Source organism: Gracilinanus agilis, chromosome 2 (genome assembly GCF_016433145.1).
Source record: "Gracilinanus agilis isolate LMUSP501 chromosome 2, AgileGrace, whole genome shotgun sequence".
In the NCBI taxonomy this organism is placed as follows: Eukaryota; Metazoa; Chordata; class Mammalia; order Didelphimorphia; family Didelphidae; genus Gracilinanus; species Gracilinanus agilis.
The window spans coordinates 105,214,139-105,229,007 of NC_058131.1; the positions used below are offsets into that span (position 1 = coordinate 105,214,139).

Consider the following 14,869-nt stretch of genomic DNA (forward strand, 5'->3'; position numbering starts at 1 on the left):
CATAATTATAGAATGGATTATTAAAGAGTTAGTGAACACCTAGAAAAGTAAATAGTTATTACAAAGAATAAGCAAGATTTAATCAAGAACAGGCCATATCAGACATATTTAATTTCCTTTTGTGGCAGAATTTGAAATTCTAGATTAAAAGAATTCTGTAGATATAGTTTACCTAGTTTTAAACATGCTATTCTTCTAGAAATAAAGAAGAGCTATGGTATAAATGATGTTTCAGTTAGAGGCTTTAACTCATGATTCAGAAAAAATTCATTAATAATTTAAATTTAATCTAGGAGATCTCTAGTGAGGTACTCTAAGGATCTTTGCTTGGCCTGCTACATTTTTATTAATGAGCTATATAAAAGTATATTTGTCACACTTTTCAGATTTGTATAACAAGGCTTGAGGGATAGCTAACATACTGGATGAAGGTGATGATTTAAAAAGGTCTTGGATAGACAAAACAAGAGGCTGAGTCTATTAAGATGAAATTCAATAGTCCTAAATATGAAGTCTCATACTTGAGTTCAAAAAATTAACTTCACAAGAAGAAGATGGGGGAGTTGTGGCAAGACAGCACTTTGAGTAAGGTCTTACAGAGTTGACTACAAGCTGAATATCAGTCATCTGTGTGATATGTCAGCCAAAGAATCTAATGTAACATTATATTGCATTAAGAGAAGCATCATGGGGGCAGCTGGGTGGCTCAGTGGATTGAGAGCCAGGCCTAAAGATGGGAGGTCCTAGGTTCAAATCTGGTCTCAGACACTTCCCAGCCATGTGACCTTGGGCAAGTCACTTGACCCCCATTGCCTACCCTTACCACTCTTCTGCCTTGGAGCCAATGCACAGTATTGACTCCAAGACAGAAGGTAAGGGTTTAAAAAAAAAAAAAAAAGAAGAAGCATCATGTCCAAGAATAAGGAGGTAATAGTCCCACTGTACTTTGTCTTGGTCAAACCACATTCCCAAAGAATTGCTTTAAGTGTTGTGATGATTAGATCTCTTATCTCTAACTATTGTAGTTAAAACTTTAGGGGTACAAGATGATTTTGTCAAATGATCAATTGGGGAGACCAGTCTCCCAAATGATCACAGGGGGGATTGTGATAATTAGATTAAGTACTGCCCATCTTTAGATTTAATCACCAAAGGTGAGAGCACCTTCCAATTCTGGGAGGTCCTAACCCAGGTGTGCTAGAGTGAGTAACGAATCAGAATTGACTGACCGCCCCCTACCCTTTCTATGAGAAGCGTCTATTGTGATTGGACACGTAGGCTAGGGGAAGGCACTGGAAGTGACGCATATGTGACCCCTTTAAAAGAAGGAGTTGAGTGAGTGAAACTTCTTCTGGTTTGGTAAAGGGGACCTGAGGGAGCTTTGCTGGTTTGTGACCAAGACTGTTCCAGTGGTGAGTTTAAAGATTGAATCTTCCTGAACTTCTATTAAGAAACTTCTTTTTATAGACTCTGTGAATGAAGTTTGCTCCATTCACCTACAGGCCTCAGGCCCTTTAACCCTCAGCTGAGGGTTAAGATCTACCTGGACTAATCAGTGGGATAGATTCTTATTTCCGTACTTCCTCTCTCTCTTCTCATGTAAATAAATTTCCATAAAACTCAATTTTGATTTGAGATTATTCTTAATTGAGAATTGATAATAGTTCAATCCTCTGGCAACCATCTTTAATATATTGAACCCATAAAACCTCTTTTTCACCCTTACAGTGTACAGGACTATATTTTAGGAAGGACACTGATAAGTCAGAGAGTGTCCAGAGGAAAGCAGACAGTTCGGTAAAGATCCATAGACTCATGCTATAGAGAGATCAGTTGTAACCATTAAAATATTTAGCTTGGAGAAGAAAATACAGAGGGAGGAGACGGGGTATTGGAAGGGCTGTTAAATGGAAAAGGGATTTCACTTGTTTTGCTCATCCCCAAAGGTCAAAACTAAGAGAAATGAGTGGTGTTCACAAAGTGACAAATTAAAGCTTGGTATAAGGAAAAAAACCTCCTCCTCACAGTCAGAGTTATCCAGTGGTAGAATGAGCTTTGGGGAGGCACTGACTTTTGCTTATTGGAAGTCTATGAAAGTAAAGACAGGAAGACAGTGTGTGTATAGCTTCTGAGCTCCGTCCAAATTTGTGATTCTGTGTTTTGTCCATTTACTTAGAGCTTTGAATTACTATATAACATAAAAGTAAAATTCATTTTTAAGAAGCTAAAGGCATTACAAAAAAGTTTGATAGAAATAGAATCATCCATTTCAAAATAGTAGATCCTTTTGTAATTAGATGATAAGTCAAGCAAAAAAATGGGTGTGTGTGTGATTTAATGAACCAGCTGGATTTAACAGCTTCTGAAGAACATTAAATTGAAATATTAGAGAAACACCTTTTACCAAGTACATGAGTATCTCCAATAAAAATGATTATGTATTTGAATGCAAAAAAACTCTCAGTAAATTGGAAAAGAAAAATTGTATACACACAATATTTTTCATTCATCCAATATTAATTACCCAACAATAAAATTGGAAATGAATAATAAAATCTGATGAAAAGGTATAAGATTGGAACTTAATGGTGCAATAGGAAAATGGTGTAGTAAGCAGGATTGTTCAAGCCATTCTTTTTTTTTTTTTTAAACTCTTACCTTCTATCTTCACAGAAAAGTGACAAAAGCTAGATAATCAGGATTAAGTGATTTGCCAGATGTAAAACCATGTCCCTCCAACTCAAGGCCTGGAACACACCAAGAATAACACATCAAGTTGGTTAATATTGTATGTAAGGCCAAAATAAATGTCTAAAACAAGGAAGGGCAAACAGACATTCCCTCTGCTAACAGGAAAGTACTTGAGTCTCCCATGAAAAAGGGGCTTAAGGGGAGAAGATAGAGGTAGGATTATTGCCTTGAAGTCTATAGGGAAAAGTCTGTCCCTGCATTGCTCATGCCCAATTGGCTAAAAATAGGCATTCTTGCTCCTAGAGTCATTGTCTCTGACCAAGTTTCTGCTATTCTAGCTCCATTCAGCTTCTCAAGACCAGCCTATCTTCAGCTCTATGCTTCACTTCAGGAGCAGAGTTCTTGTCCAATGTTTGGATGTTTTTAAAGGGGGGAGACTATCTTTGTTCATCCTGTGGAATTACTTCCTTTCTGACTCACTCAGGAAAACTGTTCATCCCTAATAAAGGTTATTACCTGGCATTTCTGCATCTTTGTAGAGAGTCTCACACTTCATTATCAGTCCCTTTTCTGTGATTATTAGGTTGTGACCTTTCACAGACAAATGCCTTTAATATATGCATTTTTAAAAAACATAGAATCTCAGAGTTAGATGGTACCATCTAGTGATTGTAACATGCTTAAACAAGAATCCCCTCCATAATATACTCAACAAACGTTCATCCTCTTTGCTCAAAATTCTCCCAGGTGGGAGAGGGGAACAGCTGGATCAAAGAAGACATAAAAAGTAATAATAGGGCATTTAAAAGTAACAAGAATAATATAAATATCCCATTCAAAATCTATGGAATATAGTCACATCACCTCTTGGAAGCAAGTGTAATATAGCCCTGAATCTTTATTAATGAAAGAGAAATCAATGAATTTAGTATTTTCTTAAAGATATTAGATTTTTTAAAAAAGGAAGAAGAAAAGAAAGATAAAAAGTCAAAGCAGAAACTAACCCATTCTAAGCCTTTGAAAACCACTGGGCGAGAATGTAAAGAGAGAAGATGACCCAGAGCATAGCCTTTAGGTCTACCCACAGTTGGGGGAACATGAATGTGATGGTCTAACAAAGGAGAGTGAAGAGCATGTGGTTCAACAAATAGAAAAAAAATGAGGAATGATCAGTGTATCTAGTTGAAAGGGTAGTCAGCAGTGTCAGATGCTATGCAGGTTCAAGATGAATAAGGACTGAGAAAATCCTGTTAGGGTATTTGGTAATTAAGAGACCATTATTGATTTTGGAAAGGGCAGTTTCAATTGACTGATGATGCTGGAAGCCAGATTGTGGACAGTGCAAAGCAACTTCTTTTAGGAATTTAGCTAAGAAAGAGATTAGGATAATAGAGCTAAAGCTAAGTGACATCAGGAGCCATGTTATCCAACCTTGCCTTATTATAGATGACAAAACTAATGCTCAGGGGAATTGTGATTTATCCAAGTAAGTAACAAGATTCAAAACCAAGTCCTTCAATTGTGTACCTTTTCCCTTGTACCATACTGAAGTGAATATGCATGCTTTTTCTAATATTTCTGTATAAATGAATGAATGAAAAAGTAGTTTTGATGTGTTTGCTATGTATGAGGCATTGTCTTAAGGCAGATCGGTGCTAGATTGTAAAGACATGAGTAAGGGGGGAAAAGGCTAAAGATGGGCAGTATAGACTTAATCTAATTATCACACATGCCAAAGAGAGGAGTCTACAAATGCTCTTGTGTAAAGGTACTAAAGATACAAATACATGCAAGTAAGACCATCACTGCCTTCAAGGAGCTTACATCCTGAAGGGACATGTGGCATGGTTTGAAAATATCCAGGAAAAAGAGTATGACAGAGACTGGGTAGAAACCAACATCTCACACCATGATAAAGTCAAAACAAGTACATGATTTGGACATAAAAGGTTCTACCATAAGTAAAATAGCTGAGTGTGGAATAGTCTACGTGTGAAATCTATGGATAAGGGAAGAACTTATAACCAAAATGAGATAGAGAACATGGGATTATAAAATGGCTAATTTGGGTCATATTAAATTTAAAAGCCTTTATACGAACAAAACTGATGTAGGCAAGATTAGAAGGAAAACAGAAATCTTAGGAAAATTTTTGTAGCAAGAATCTCTATTAAAGACATTTTTCAAATATATAGAGAATGAAGTCATATTTTCAAGAATACAAGTTATTCTTTTTTTAAAATAATTTTTATTTTTTAGAAAAGTTATCATGGTTACATGATTCATGTTCTTACTTTCCTCTTCACCTCCCAACACCCCCGATAGCCAATGCGCATTTCCCCTGGTTTTAACACGTGTCATTGATCAAGACTTACTTCCAAATTGTTGATGGTTGCATTGGTGTAGTAGTTTCAGGTCTACATCCCCAATCATGTCCTCCTCAACCCATGTGTTCAAGCAGTTGCTTTTCTTCTGTGTTTCCTCTCCTGTAGTTCTTCCTCTGAATGTGGGTAGCATTCTTTTCCATAAGTCCCTCAGAATTGTTATGGATCATTGCATTGCTGCTAGTACAGAAGTCCATTACATTCTATTTTACCACAGTGTATTGGTCTCTGTGTACAATGTTCTTCTGGCTCTGCTCCTTTCACTCTGCATCAATTCCTGGAGGTCTTTCCAGTTCACATGGAATTCCTCCAGTTTATTATTCCTTTGAGCGCAATAATATTCCATCACCAGCATATACCACAGTTTGTTCAGCGATTCCCAAATTGAAGGGCATACCCTCATTTTCCAGTTTTTTGCCACCACAAAAATCGTGGCTATAAATATTTTCGTACAAGTCTGTTTATCTATGATCTCTTTGGGGTACAGACCCAACAATGGTATGGCTGGATCAAAGAGCAGGCCATCTTTTATAACCCTTTGAGCAGAGTTCCAAGTTGCCATCCAGAATGGTTGGATCAGTTTACAACTCCACCAGCAATGCATTAATGTCCCAATTTGGCCACATCCCCTCCAACATTCATTACTCTCCCCTACTATCATTTTAGCCAATTTTCCAGGTGTGAGGTGATACCTCAGCGTGGTTTTGATTTGCATTTCTCTAATTATTAGCGATTTAGAGCACTTTCTCATGTGCTTATTAGTAGTTTTTATTTTTTTATCTGAAAATTGCCTATTCATGTCCCTTGCCCATTTATCAATTGGGGAATGGCTTGATTTTTTATACAATTGAATTAACTCCTTGTATATTTGAATAATTAGACCCCTGTCAGAGTTTTTTGTTATAAAGATTTTTTCCCAATTTGTTTCCTTCTGATTTTGGTTGCATTGTTTTTGTTTGTACAAAAGCTTTTTAATTTAGTATAATCAATCATCCCATTCACATTCAGAGTTATAATAATCACTTGTGTATTCCCCAACATTTTGGTATCCTCCCTTAGTTCTACCCCTTCTTCTTAGGCTATTTCCTTTTAAACCAGTGATTTGTTTTAAACCAGTAACCCTTGTCCCCTCCTTTGATTTATTACCCTTTCTACCCCCTCCCTTGTTATTCCCCTCTTTTTATTTTTAAGGCCTAATGAATTCCCTCTCCCTTCTCCTCCACTCCCTTTTTTGACCTCCCCACTCCTCTGCTCCCCTTGGTTTATCCCTTCTGACTTTCTTAGTAGGGTTAGATAGAGTTCTATATGTCAATGGATATAGCTACTCTTCCCTCTCAAGGCTAATTCCACTGATAGTAAAGTTTAAATATTACCTCTTAATGCTCTCTTCCTCTCCTTCTTATAATAGTATTCAACCCCTCCCCTTCCCATGCCCTCTTTGTGTGTAATAGAATATCTTATTTTTCTTATTCATTGAAGTTTCTCTTGGTGTCCTCTACTATTCACCCCCCCTTTCCCACCCACCCCCTTATCATCTTAGACCATTTAGTACTCCAATGTCTCCTTGTGAATAATTCTTCTAATTACTATAATAGTGGATACTATAATAGTGAATAGAGTTCACTACAGAGAATTACACATAACATTTCTTCATATAGGAATACAAATAATTAGATCTTATTGAAGCCCTTAAAGAGGCAAATTTAAAAATAAGTTTTCTTTCTTTCCCCTCTGTTTCTTATTTATCTTTTCAGGTTTCTCTTGGTTTTTGTGGTTGGATATCGAACTTTCCATTTAGTCCTGGTCTTTTCTGTGCAAATACTTGGAAATCTTCTATCTTGTTGAATGCCCATACTTTCCCCTAGAAGTATATAATCAGTTTTGATGGGTAGGTGATCCTTGGTTGTAGACCCAGTTCTCTTGCCTTTCTGAATATCATATTCCAAGCCTTGCGGTCTTGTAGTGTGGAGGCTGCCAGATCCTGTGTGATTCTGATTGGTCCTCCTTGATATCTGAATCGTCTCTTCCTGGCTTCTTGTAAAATTTTTTTCTTTTACTTTGAAGCTCTTGAATTTGGCTATTATATTCCTGGAGGTTTTTTTTTTCAGGGTTTAGTGTAGAGGGCGATCTATGGATCCTTTCAATGTCTATATTGTCCTCTTGTTGTAGAACTTCAGGGCAATTTTGCTCAATAATTTCCTTTAGTATGGAGTTCAAATTTCTATTAATTTCTGCTTTTTCAGGAAGACCAATGATTCTCAAATTGTCTCTTCTAGACCTGTTTTCTTGATCTGTCAATTTCTCGATGAGATATTTCATGTTTCCTTCTATTTTATCAGTCTTTTGACTTTGCTTCATTTGTTCTTGTTGTCTTGAAGAGATCATTGGCTTCTACTTGCCCAATTCTTGTCTTTAGAGACTGGTTTTCTCCTATATTCTTTTGATTTTCCTTTTTGATTTGGTCTATCCTGTTTTCCATTGGTTTGATTTTGGTCTCCAATTTGCTTATCAATTCTTTTGATTTGGGGGCATCTTTTTTTAATTGTCCAATTCTAGTCTTTAGAGACTGGTTTTCAGCTATAATCTTTTGGTTTTCCTTTTGAATCTGGTCTGTTTGGTTTTTCAAGGCTTCCAGCTGGTCATTTCTGGTCTTCAATTTGCTTATCAATTCATTTGATTTCTGAGCCTCCCTTTCTAATTGTGAAATTCTGCCTTTTAAACTGTTATTTTCTTGCCAGATCCCTTCCATCTTTCTCATAATCTCAGATTTGAACTCTTCAATGGCTTGTGACCAGTTTTCATTTTGGGGGGAAAGTTTGGATATGATTACTTGTTTGTTCTCTGCTGTTTGCTCTGTTGTCTGAATTTTTCTGTGTAAAAGTTGTCAAGTGTTAAAGATTTCTTCTTGATCTTTCTCTTTCTGGGGTTCTTGTCTCTGGCTTGCCATTGTTAGCCCAGCACCCTCTCAGCTTTATCCTCATGCCGAGGGTCTGTCTGTGCTCTTTGGGCTCCTGAGGTCTCAGCTCTAGTTGTTCTCAGGGTCAAGCCTCCTGGTGGTCCCCTTGCTTGTTCCTCTGCCCGAAGATCCTTTAACAGTCTCAGGGTGCTGCTTCCCCAGTTGTGCACCCCTCTGCTCTGGGTCCCCACACATGGTCTGAGCCTGCACTCAGAATCCGCATCTGCAGCTGCAACCAAGCCTGCGCTCAGGGTCTGTGTTCAAAGTCCCTGTGTTCTTTAGCCTCTTGGGGTCTTAAGTCTTGCTGCTCTCAGGAACAGGCCCTGGAGCTGCCATTGACTTAATGGATGCCCCAAGCTCACTCTAGCTCTTGTGTGCTGGCTTTGGCCCTGTAGATGGTGTGGGGGGGGAGGGGGTTGCTCAGCTCACGTTTTAGTGAGAGCTGTTTCACCCCTTTATAGCATAGAAGTGCCCCAATCCCACGTACCTTCAATGCTGTGCCCTGTTGTGGGGTCCCTTTGTTCATCTGGATTTGTTTTTATATCTTCTTGAGGAGTCCTATATATGTGGGTTAGGAGAGGTGAAGCAGCTGCTTTTTACTCTGCTGCCATCTTAACTGGCACAAGTTATTCTTCAGTCAAAATAAATGGTCTAGAACAGTGATTCCCAAAGTGGGTGCTACTGCCCCCTGGTGGGTGCTGCAGCGATCCAGGAGGGTGGTGATGGCCGCACTTTTTTTGTATTACATTCCATTCTGAGTTCAATAAATAGTTTCATAATTTCCAGGGGGCACTAAGTAATATTTTTTTCTGGAAAGGGGGCGGTAGGCCAAAAAATTTGGGAACCACTGGGCTAGAATAAAAACAGGCAGCTTTCAGAAGAAAGTAAGGCTATCAATAGTCATATTAAAAAAATGCTCTACAGAACAAGGAGAGACTACACAGAAACTGATATACTGTGGCACAATCAAACATAATGGACTTTTCTACTAGCACAAATGCAATGATACAGGACAATTCTGAGGGACTTAGGAGAAAGAACACTATCCACATTCAGAGGAAGAACTGTGGGAGCAGAAACACAGAAACAGGGAGTATGATTCGGGATTTTGACTTTAAATGATCACTCTATTGCAAATATTAATAATATGGAAATAGTTCTTGATCAATGATACATGTAAAGCCTATTTGAATTGCTTGTTTGCTATGGGAGGGGGAGCGAGAAGGTGAGGGGAAAGAATATGAATCATGTAAACGTGGAAAAATAAAAATAAATAAATAAAAATAGCAAAAAATGCTCTAAATCACTCTTGATTAGAGAAATACGAATTAAAACAACTCTGAGATATCACCTCACACCTATCAGATTGATTGATATGACAGAAAAGGAAAATGATAAATTTTGGAGGACGTATGGGAAAATTGGGACACTAATTTACTGCTGGCAGAATTGTGAACTGATCCAACCATTCTGGATAGCAATTTGGAACTATGCCCAAAGGGCTTTAAAACTGCATACCCTTTTGATCCAACAGTACTACTACTAAATTTATATCCCAAAGAGATTTTTTAAAAAGGGGGAGGGGAATGGACATCTTTATCCAAAAATATTTGTAGAAGCTGTTTTTGTGGTAACAAAGAATTGGAAATTGAGGGGATGTTCATCAATTGGGTGACGGCTGAAGAAGTTGTGATGTATAATTTTAATGTTGTACTATTAGAAATGATGAGGGTGATTTTAGAAAAACCTGGAAAGATCTACTTGAAGCAATGCAAAGTGAAGTGAACAGAACCAGAACATTGTACATAGTAACTGCAATGTTGTATGATGAACAATTGTGAATGACTAACAGAGATTCAAGACAATCTCCAAGGACTTGAGATGAAAATATTATCTTCTTCCAGGGAAAGAACTGATGGAGTTTTAATACAGACCAAAACATATTATATTTCACTTTCTTTTTGCATTTTTGGTTTGTTTTATTCCATAAAATGGCTAGTATGGCAAAAATATTTTACATGATCGTACATGTAAAATCCATATCAGATTGCTTACTATCTCAGAGGGGAAGGGATGAAGAGAGAGAATTTAGCTGAAAAATTTTTTCAAAAGATTAAAAAGGTTGTTTTTACATCTAATTGAGGAAAAAAATATTTTTAAAATATAATGTCCAGGAAGTGATATGGTTCTGGATAAAATAAAGCAAAAGCTCACTAATTAGAGCTTAGGGTGCCAGGGGTGGAACCTACATTCCAGTGGAAAGGGGATGAGGATAGACAGAATATAGATGACATTGTTTAGAAATGACCTGGAAAATCTGTATTTCAAAATAAATCACTTAAGTCATTATTGAAATAATATTAGTTATAAGAATATTTAGAAGTCTTACATAGCTCAATTGGAAATTCCAGTTGGTTCTTTTTATATGCAAGTTATAAGGAATTTATTACATATCAGAAACTTATGCATTACAAATCAAAACAACTCTGAGGTATCACCTCACACCTAGCAGATTGGCTAAAATGAAAGAAGGGGAGAGTAATGAATGCTGGAGGGGATGTGGCAAAATTGGGACATTAATGCATTGCTGGTGGAGCTGTGAACTGATCCAGCCATTCTGGCTGGCAATTTGGAATCATGCTCAAAGGGCTATAAAAGAATGCCTGCCTTTTGACCCAGCCATACCATTGCTGGGTTTGTACCCCAAAGAGATCATAGATAAACAGACTTGTACGAAAATATTTATAGCTGCGCTTTTTGTGGTGGCAACAAACTGGAAAAGGAGGGAATGTCCTTCAATTGGGGAATGGCTGAACAAACTGTGGTATATGCGGGTGATGGAATACTATTGTGCTAAAAGGAATAATAAACTGGAGAAGTTCCAGGCGAACTGGAGAGACCTCCGGGAACTGATGCAGAGCGAAAGGAGCAGAGCCAGAAGAACTCTATACACAGAGACTGATATACTGTGGTAAAATTGAATGTAATGGGCTTCTGTACCAGCAGCAATGCAATGACCCAGGACAATTCTGAGGGATTTCTGGTAAAGACGCTACCCACATTCAGAGGAAGGACTGCAGGAGAGGAAACATAGAAGATAAACAACTGTTTGAACGCATGGGTTGGGGTGGACATGATTGGGGATGTGGACTCGAAACTACCACACCAATGCAACTACCAACAATATGGAAATAGGCCCTGAACAAGGACATATGTTACAATCAGTGGAAATGTGGGTCAGCCATGGGTGGGGGTAATGCGGGGGGTCAAGGGGAAAGTAGGGGCATAAAGTATGTAAACATGTTAAAAATGAATATTAATAAATGTTTAAAAAAAAAAGAAAGAAAAACAACTGCTTGAACACATAGTTCGATGGGGTTATGCTTGGGGATGTAGACTCTAAGTGAAACAGGTTTTTTATCACTGATACATGTAAAACCCAGTGGAAATGTGTGTCAGCTAAGGGTGTGGGGGGGGGATGGAAGAGAGGGAAAGAACATGAATCATGTAACTGTGGGAAAATATTCATAATTAATTAATTAATTAGAAATGTTCAATTAAAAAATTTATGTATTAGATTTATGCAATGAGACTTACATATAGAAGGAGTTTACTATTGTTGTCATTTTTAAGGAAAACATATATGTTAAATTTTTAAGGGGTCTGCAAATCTGATACCACTCTTCTTGTACAATTGTTAATGTCCATCTAAATTCTTGAAAATGGCTTTTTTTTTCCCTTAGTGCCATTAGCAATTATGGAGTCATTACCAGTAGTTGAAAGAAAAATTACGGGTAACTTTCCTTTTATACATCGGTTTGATATCAGAAAAAGCACAAGTAGCTGTATGCGAACAAAGGTAAGACAGGATTTAAAAATAATTATTTAGGAATATTTAGATTTGGCAAATGTATCATAAAATGTTTTACTATATTGGTTAAAATAACATTTTTAAAAGTCATGTTTTTAGCAATGATCTTTAGTTGAAAGTTGAAACATTCTTCTAAGTTTTTAACTAATAATTGATCACTGTCTAGCAATGTATTATAATGTCCTGTCACAGGATTTTAATTTTTTAGTAAATTATCTTTTAAATAATTTTAACAAATTCCTCATTGTTCACTTAAATTATTCTTATAAGGTAATATTTCACATGCTTTAATATAATTCACATATAGGCATACATTTCTATTTAATTAAATATTTATTTACCACACTTTTCCCCAACTATAGATTTTTATTTTCACTTTTCATTATGAGTTTTTCTGTGTCAAACTAATAGTCATTTGGGATACAGTCATAAATCTTCGGGCCCATAAAAAAACAGCAGTTGAAAAATCATATCCATAGCAACCCATACAGCTAGAAATTAAATCTGACATATCTTGCCCTGTGTACAGGGAAACCATATGCAAGTTATACAGTCCTAGAGACAAAACATGTCTGAATCACAGGAAGAAGATGCGTTTTCTTTGCCTTTTTTCCCCCTGTGCTTTTCGATCAGGCTCTTGTTTTATCAATAAAAAATCCTGACAGAGCCGTCACTATTCCTTTGCCTTTTGCTAATGGAGCCTAGGCGGATAGTTCTCAAAGGGGATGGCAGAGAAACACATGGATGCATTGCCAACACTGAGCTAATAAGGGAACTGGGCTCCCAGCTGCATCTCCTAGCTGCTTGGGTGCCCCTGGTTAACGTCAGCCTTGTTTCCCTTTCCAGCGTCACGGAGCTTTTATGCAGACAGAGATGCCACCAAGAGGGTCAATATGTCCTAGTAGAAAAGTATTGGCTCCAGGGTCACGCTTACCAGAACAGGCCAGAACAGAGAAAGGAAACTCAGCATCAAGCACAAGGACCTCTCTCAGTCTCCACCAGCCCCATTCTCAAAGGTCTGAAAATCACTTACCAGAAACAGACAGCAAAGAAGGAAGCAAGACAGACCTCACACCTCCTGGCAAGGAACAGAAGAGTCCATACATTTCTCGGGCAGGTGAAGTAAATTTTCTCCTTCCCACCAAGGGAGATTCTTTATATTCACTATCCAAATAGAATTTTTGAGAAATGACCAGATAGGTTCCCCATCACAGATAACCCAGTCACCGATAGTCCCGTTATTCGTGAAATGGAAAGAATCGAGAATCACTATACCGACACCTATGTTTGCTTTTCCAGTACCAATAACCATAAATACAGGCTGACTCTAGCTTATTTTTAGAGAGAATGGAATACTCCTTTGAATTAAAAATAAAACAAAACAGTGCTATATTTTGTTTTCTGAAAAGTAAATAGGCTCCGAGGACGATAGATAAGTTTTTTCAGAGAGGAATTTGATTGCTAGTGCCCTGAACTACTCTGTTTCTCTTTTGAGATCAGACATTTTACAACACAATACCAGACTTAGAATCAGAGTATCTTGCCTAGCAATAAGGGCAAAATCCCTTACCTTCTCTTACCAGACCTTTCTTGTTGATAGAAATGAGATAAAAATATCTACACCTCCAAGAGAATACAATGGGTAAAGGAAAGCATTTCGTAAACTAGAAAGTGCTATATGAGGTCATTAATTACTATTTTGACATCAGAAATGAAAAGGAAACATGCAACCCACCTCCAGAGGTAGAAATGGTGGCCTCACCACAAATGGAAGCTTTTTTCCTTCTCTTTCTCTCTCTTTCTTTTTGATATCACCATTTCAAGAATATGTTTTATATGACTCTGCATTTTGTAACAGGTTTTGTTTTTTTCTGGCCTTCTCAGTGGATGGGGAAAGGGGAAGAGAATTTAAGCTAAAAATTAAATCAAATGAAAAACATGAATAAATGAAAGTGGGCTTTTAAAAGAAAATATTTCGTTCCTTCATTTTTATGGCTACTGTGTGATAAAAATAATAGTTAACAAGACAATGACCCACCATAGAAGAAACCAGCAACATTCAAAATCATGTAATGTTTATTTTTCAAAAGTTGGTTACTTGAAAACCATCATGTTCATAGTTTTAATGTCTAACTTGTTCTCTTACTAATAGTCTTTCTTATTATCTAAAAATAAAAACAGTTTTATTTATGCAGTGCTTTAACACACGAGACTGACCTCAAGTCCCCTCCAAACACAGACATATAAAATATGATGAAAGGCAATTTAAATAGTAGATGCAGTTATAATATAGACTTTTTATGTATTTCTTTTTCATTTGGCTAATGATGCTGCTCTAGATTATATCATAATGTTTAAAATAAGCTCCTATCCAAAAATTTCTAAAAAACCTATTAGTCATATTTCCTTTCCTTTGATAGCTATGGCTAACTGTTCATTTTGAGGTCCCTATAGTTCATTACAGTCATTATTACCTGACAATAAAAATTAATATTTTAAAATTTTATAATTACCTGTGAGTTATACATAAAGGTCTTAGATCTCTCAGTAAGGCTGTACCTAACCTCATTTAAGGGGCAGCTAAGTGGCACAGTGGCTAAAGTGCCAGGTCTGGAATCAGGGAGACTTGAGTTCAATCTGGCCTCGGACACTTGCTAGCTGTGTGACCCTGGGCAAGTCACTTAACCCCATTTACCTCAATTTCCTCATTTATAAAACGAACTGAAAAAGGAAATGGTGAACTGTGCCAGTATGTTTGCAAGAAAACCCCAAAAAGGGGTCATGAAGGGTCACACCCAACTGAAAATGACTAAACAACCACCACCTTATTTAAATATTCATAGAATAATAGCTCTCAGGAAGTTAGAAGATATTGAAAAAACTAACAAAAATACCATTTTTAAGCATATACCTCAAAGAGATGAGCAAAAAGGAAAGGATTCATATGGGCAATATTTAGAGCTGCAG

The 14,869-nt window shown here is 37.1% G+C and overlaps 1 protein-coding gene across 1 annotated transcript in view; it reads left to right on the forward strand.

The window, feature by feature from the left end:
- C2H2orf73 (chromosome 2 C2orf73 homolog) overlaps positions 1 to 13,078 on the forward strand; it is a 49,930-nt gene extending 36,852 nt beyond the window's left edge. The window contains 2 exon segments of the mRNA XM_044660666.1: positions 11,775 to 11,890; positions 12,749 to 13,078. Coding sequence (XP_044516601.1) covers positions 11,775 to 11,890; positions 12,749 to 13,078 — 446 coding nt within the window.
- The last annotated feature ends 1,791 nt before the right edge of the window (positions 13,079 to 14,869 follow it).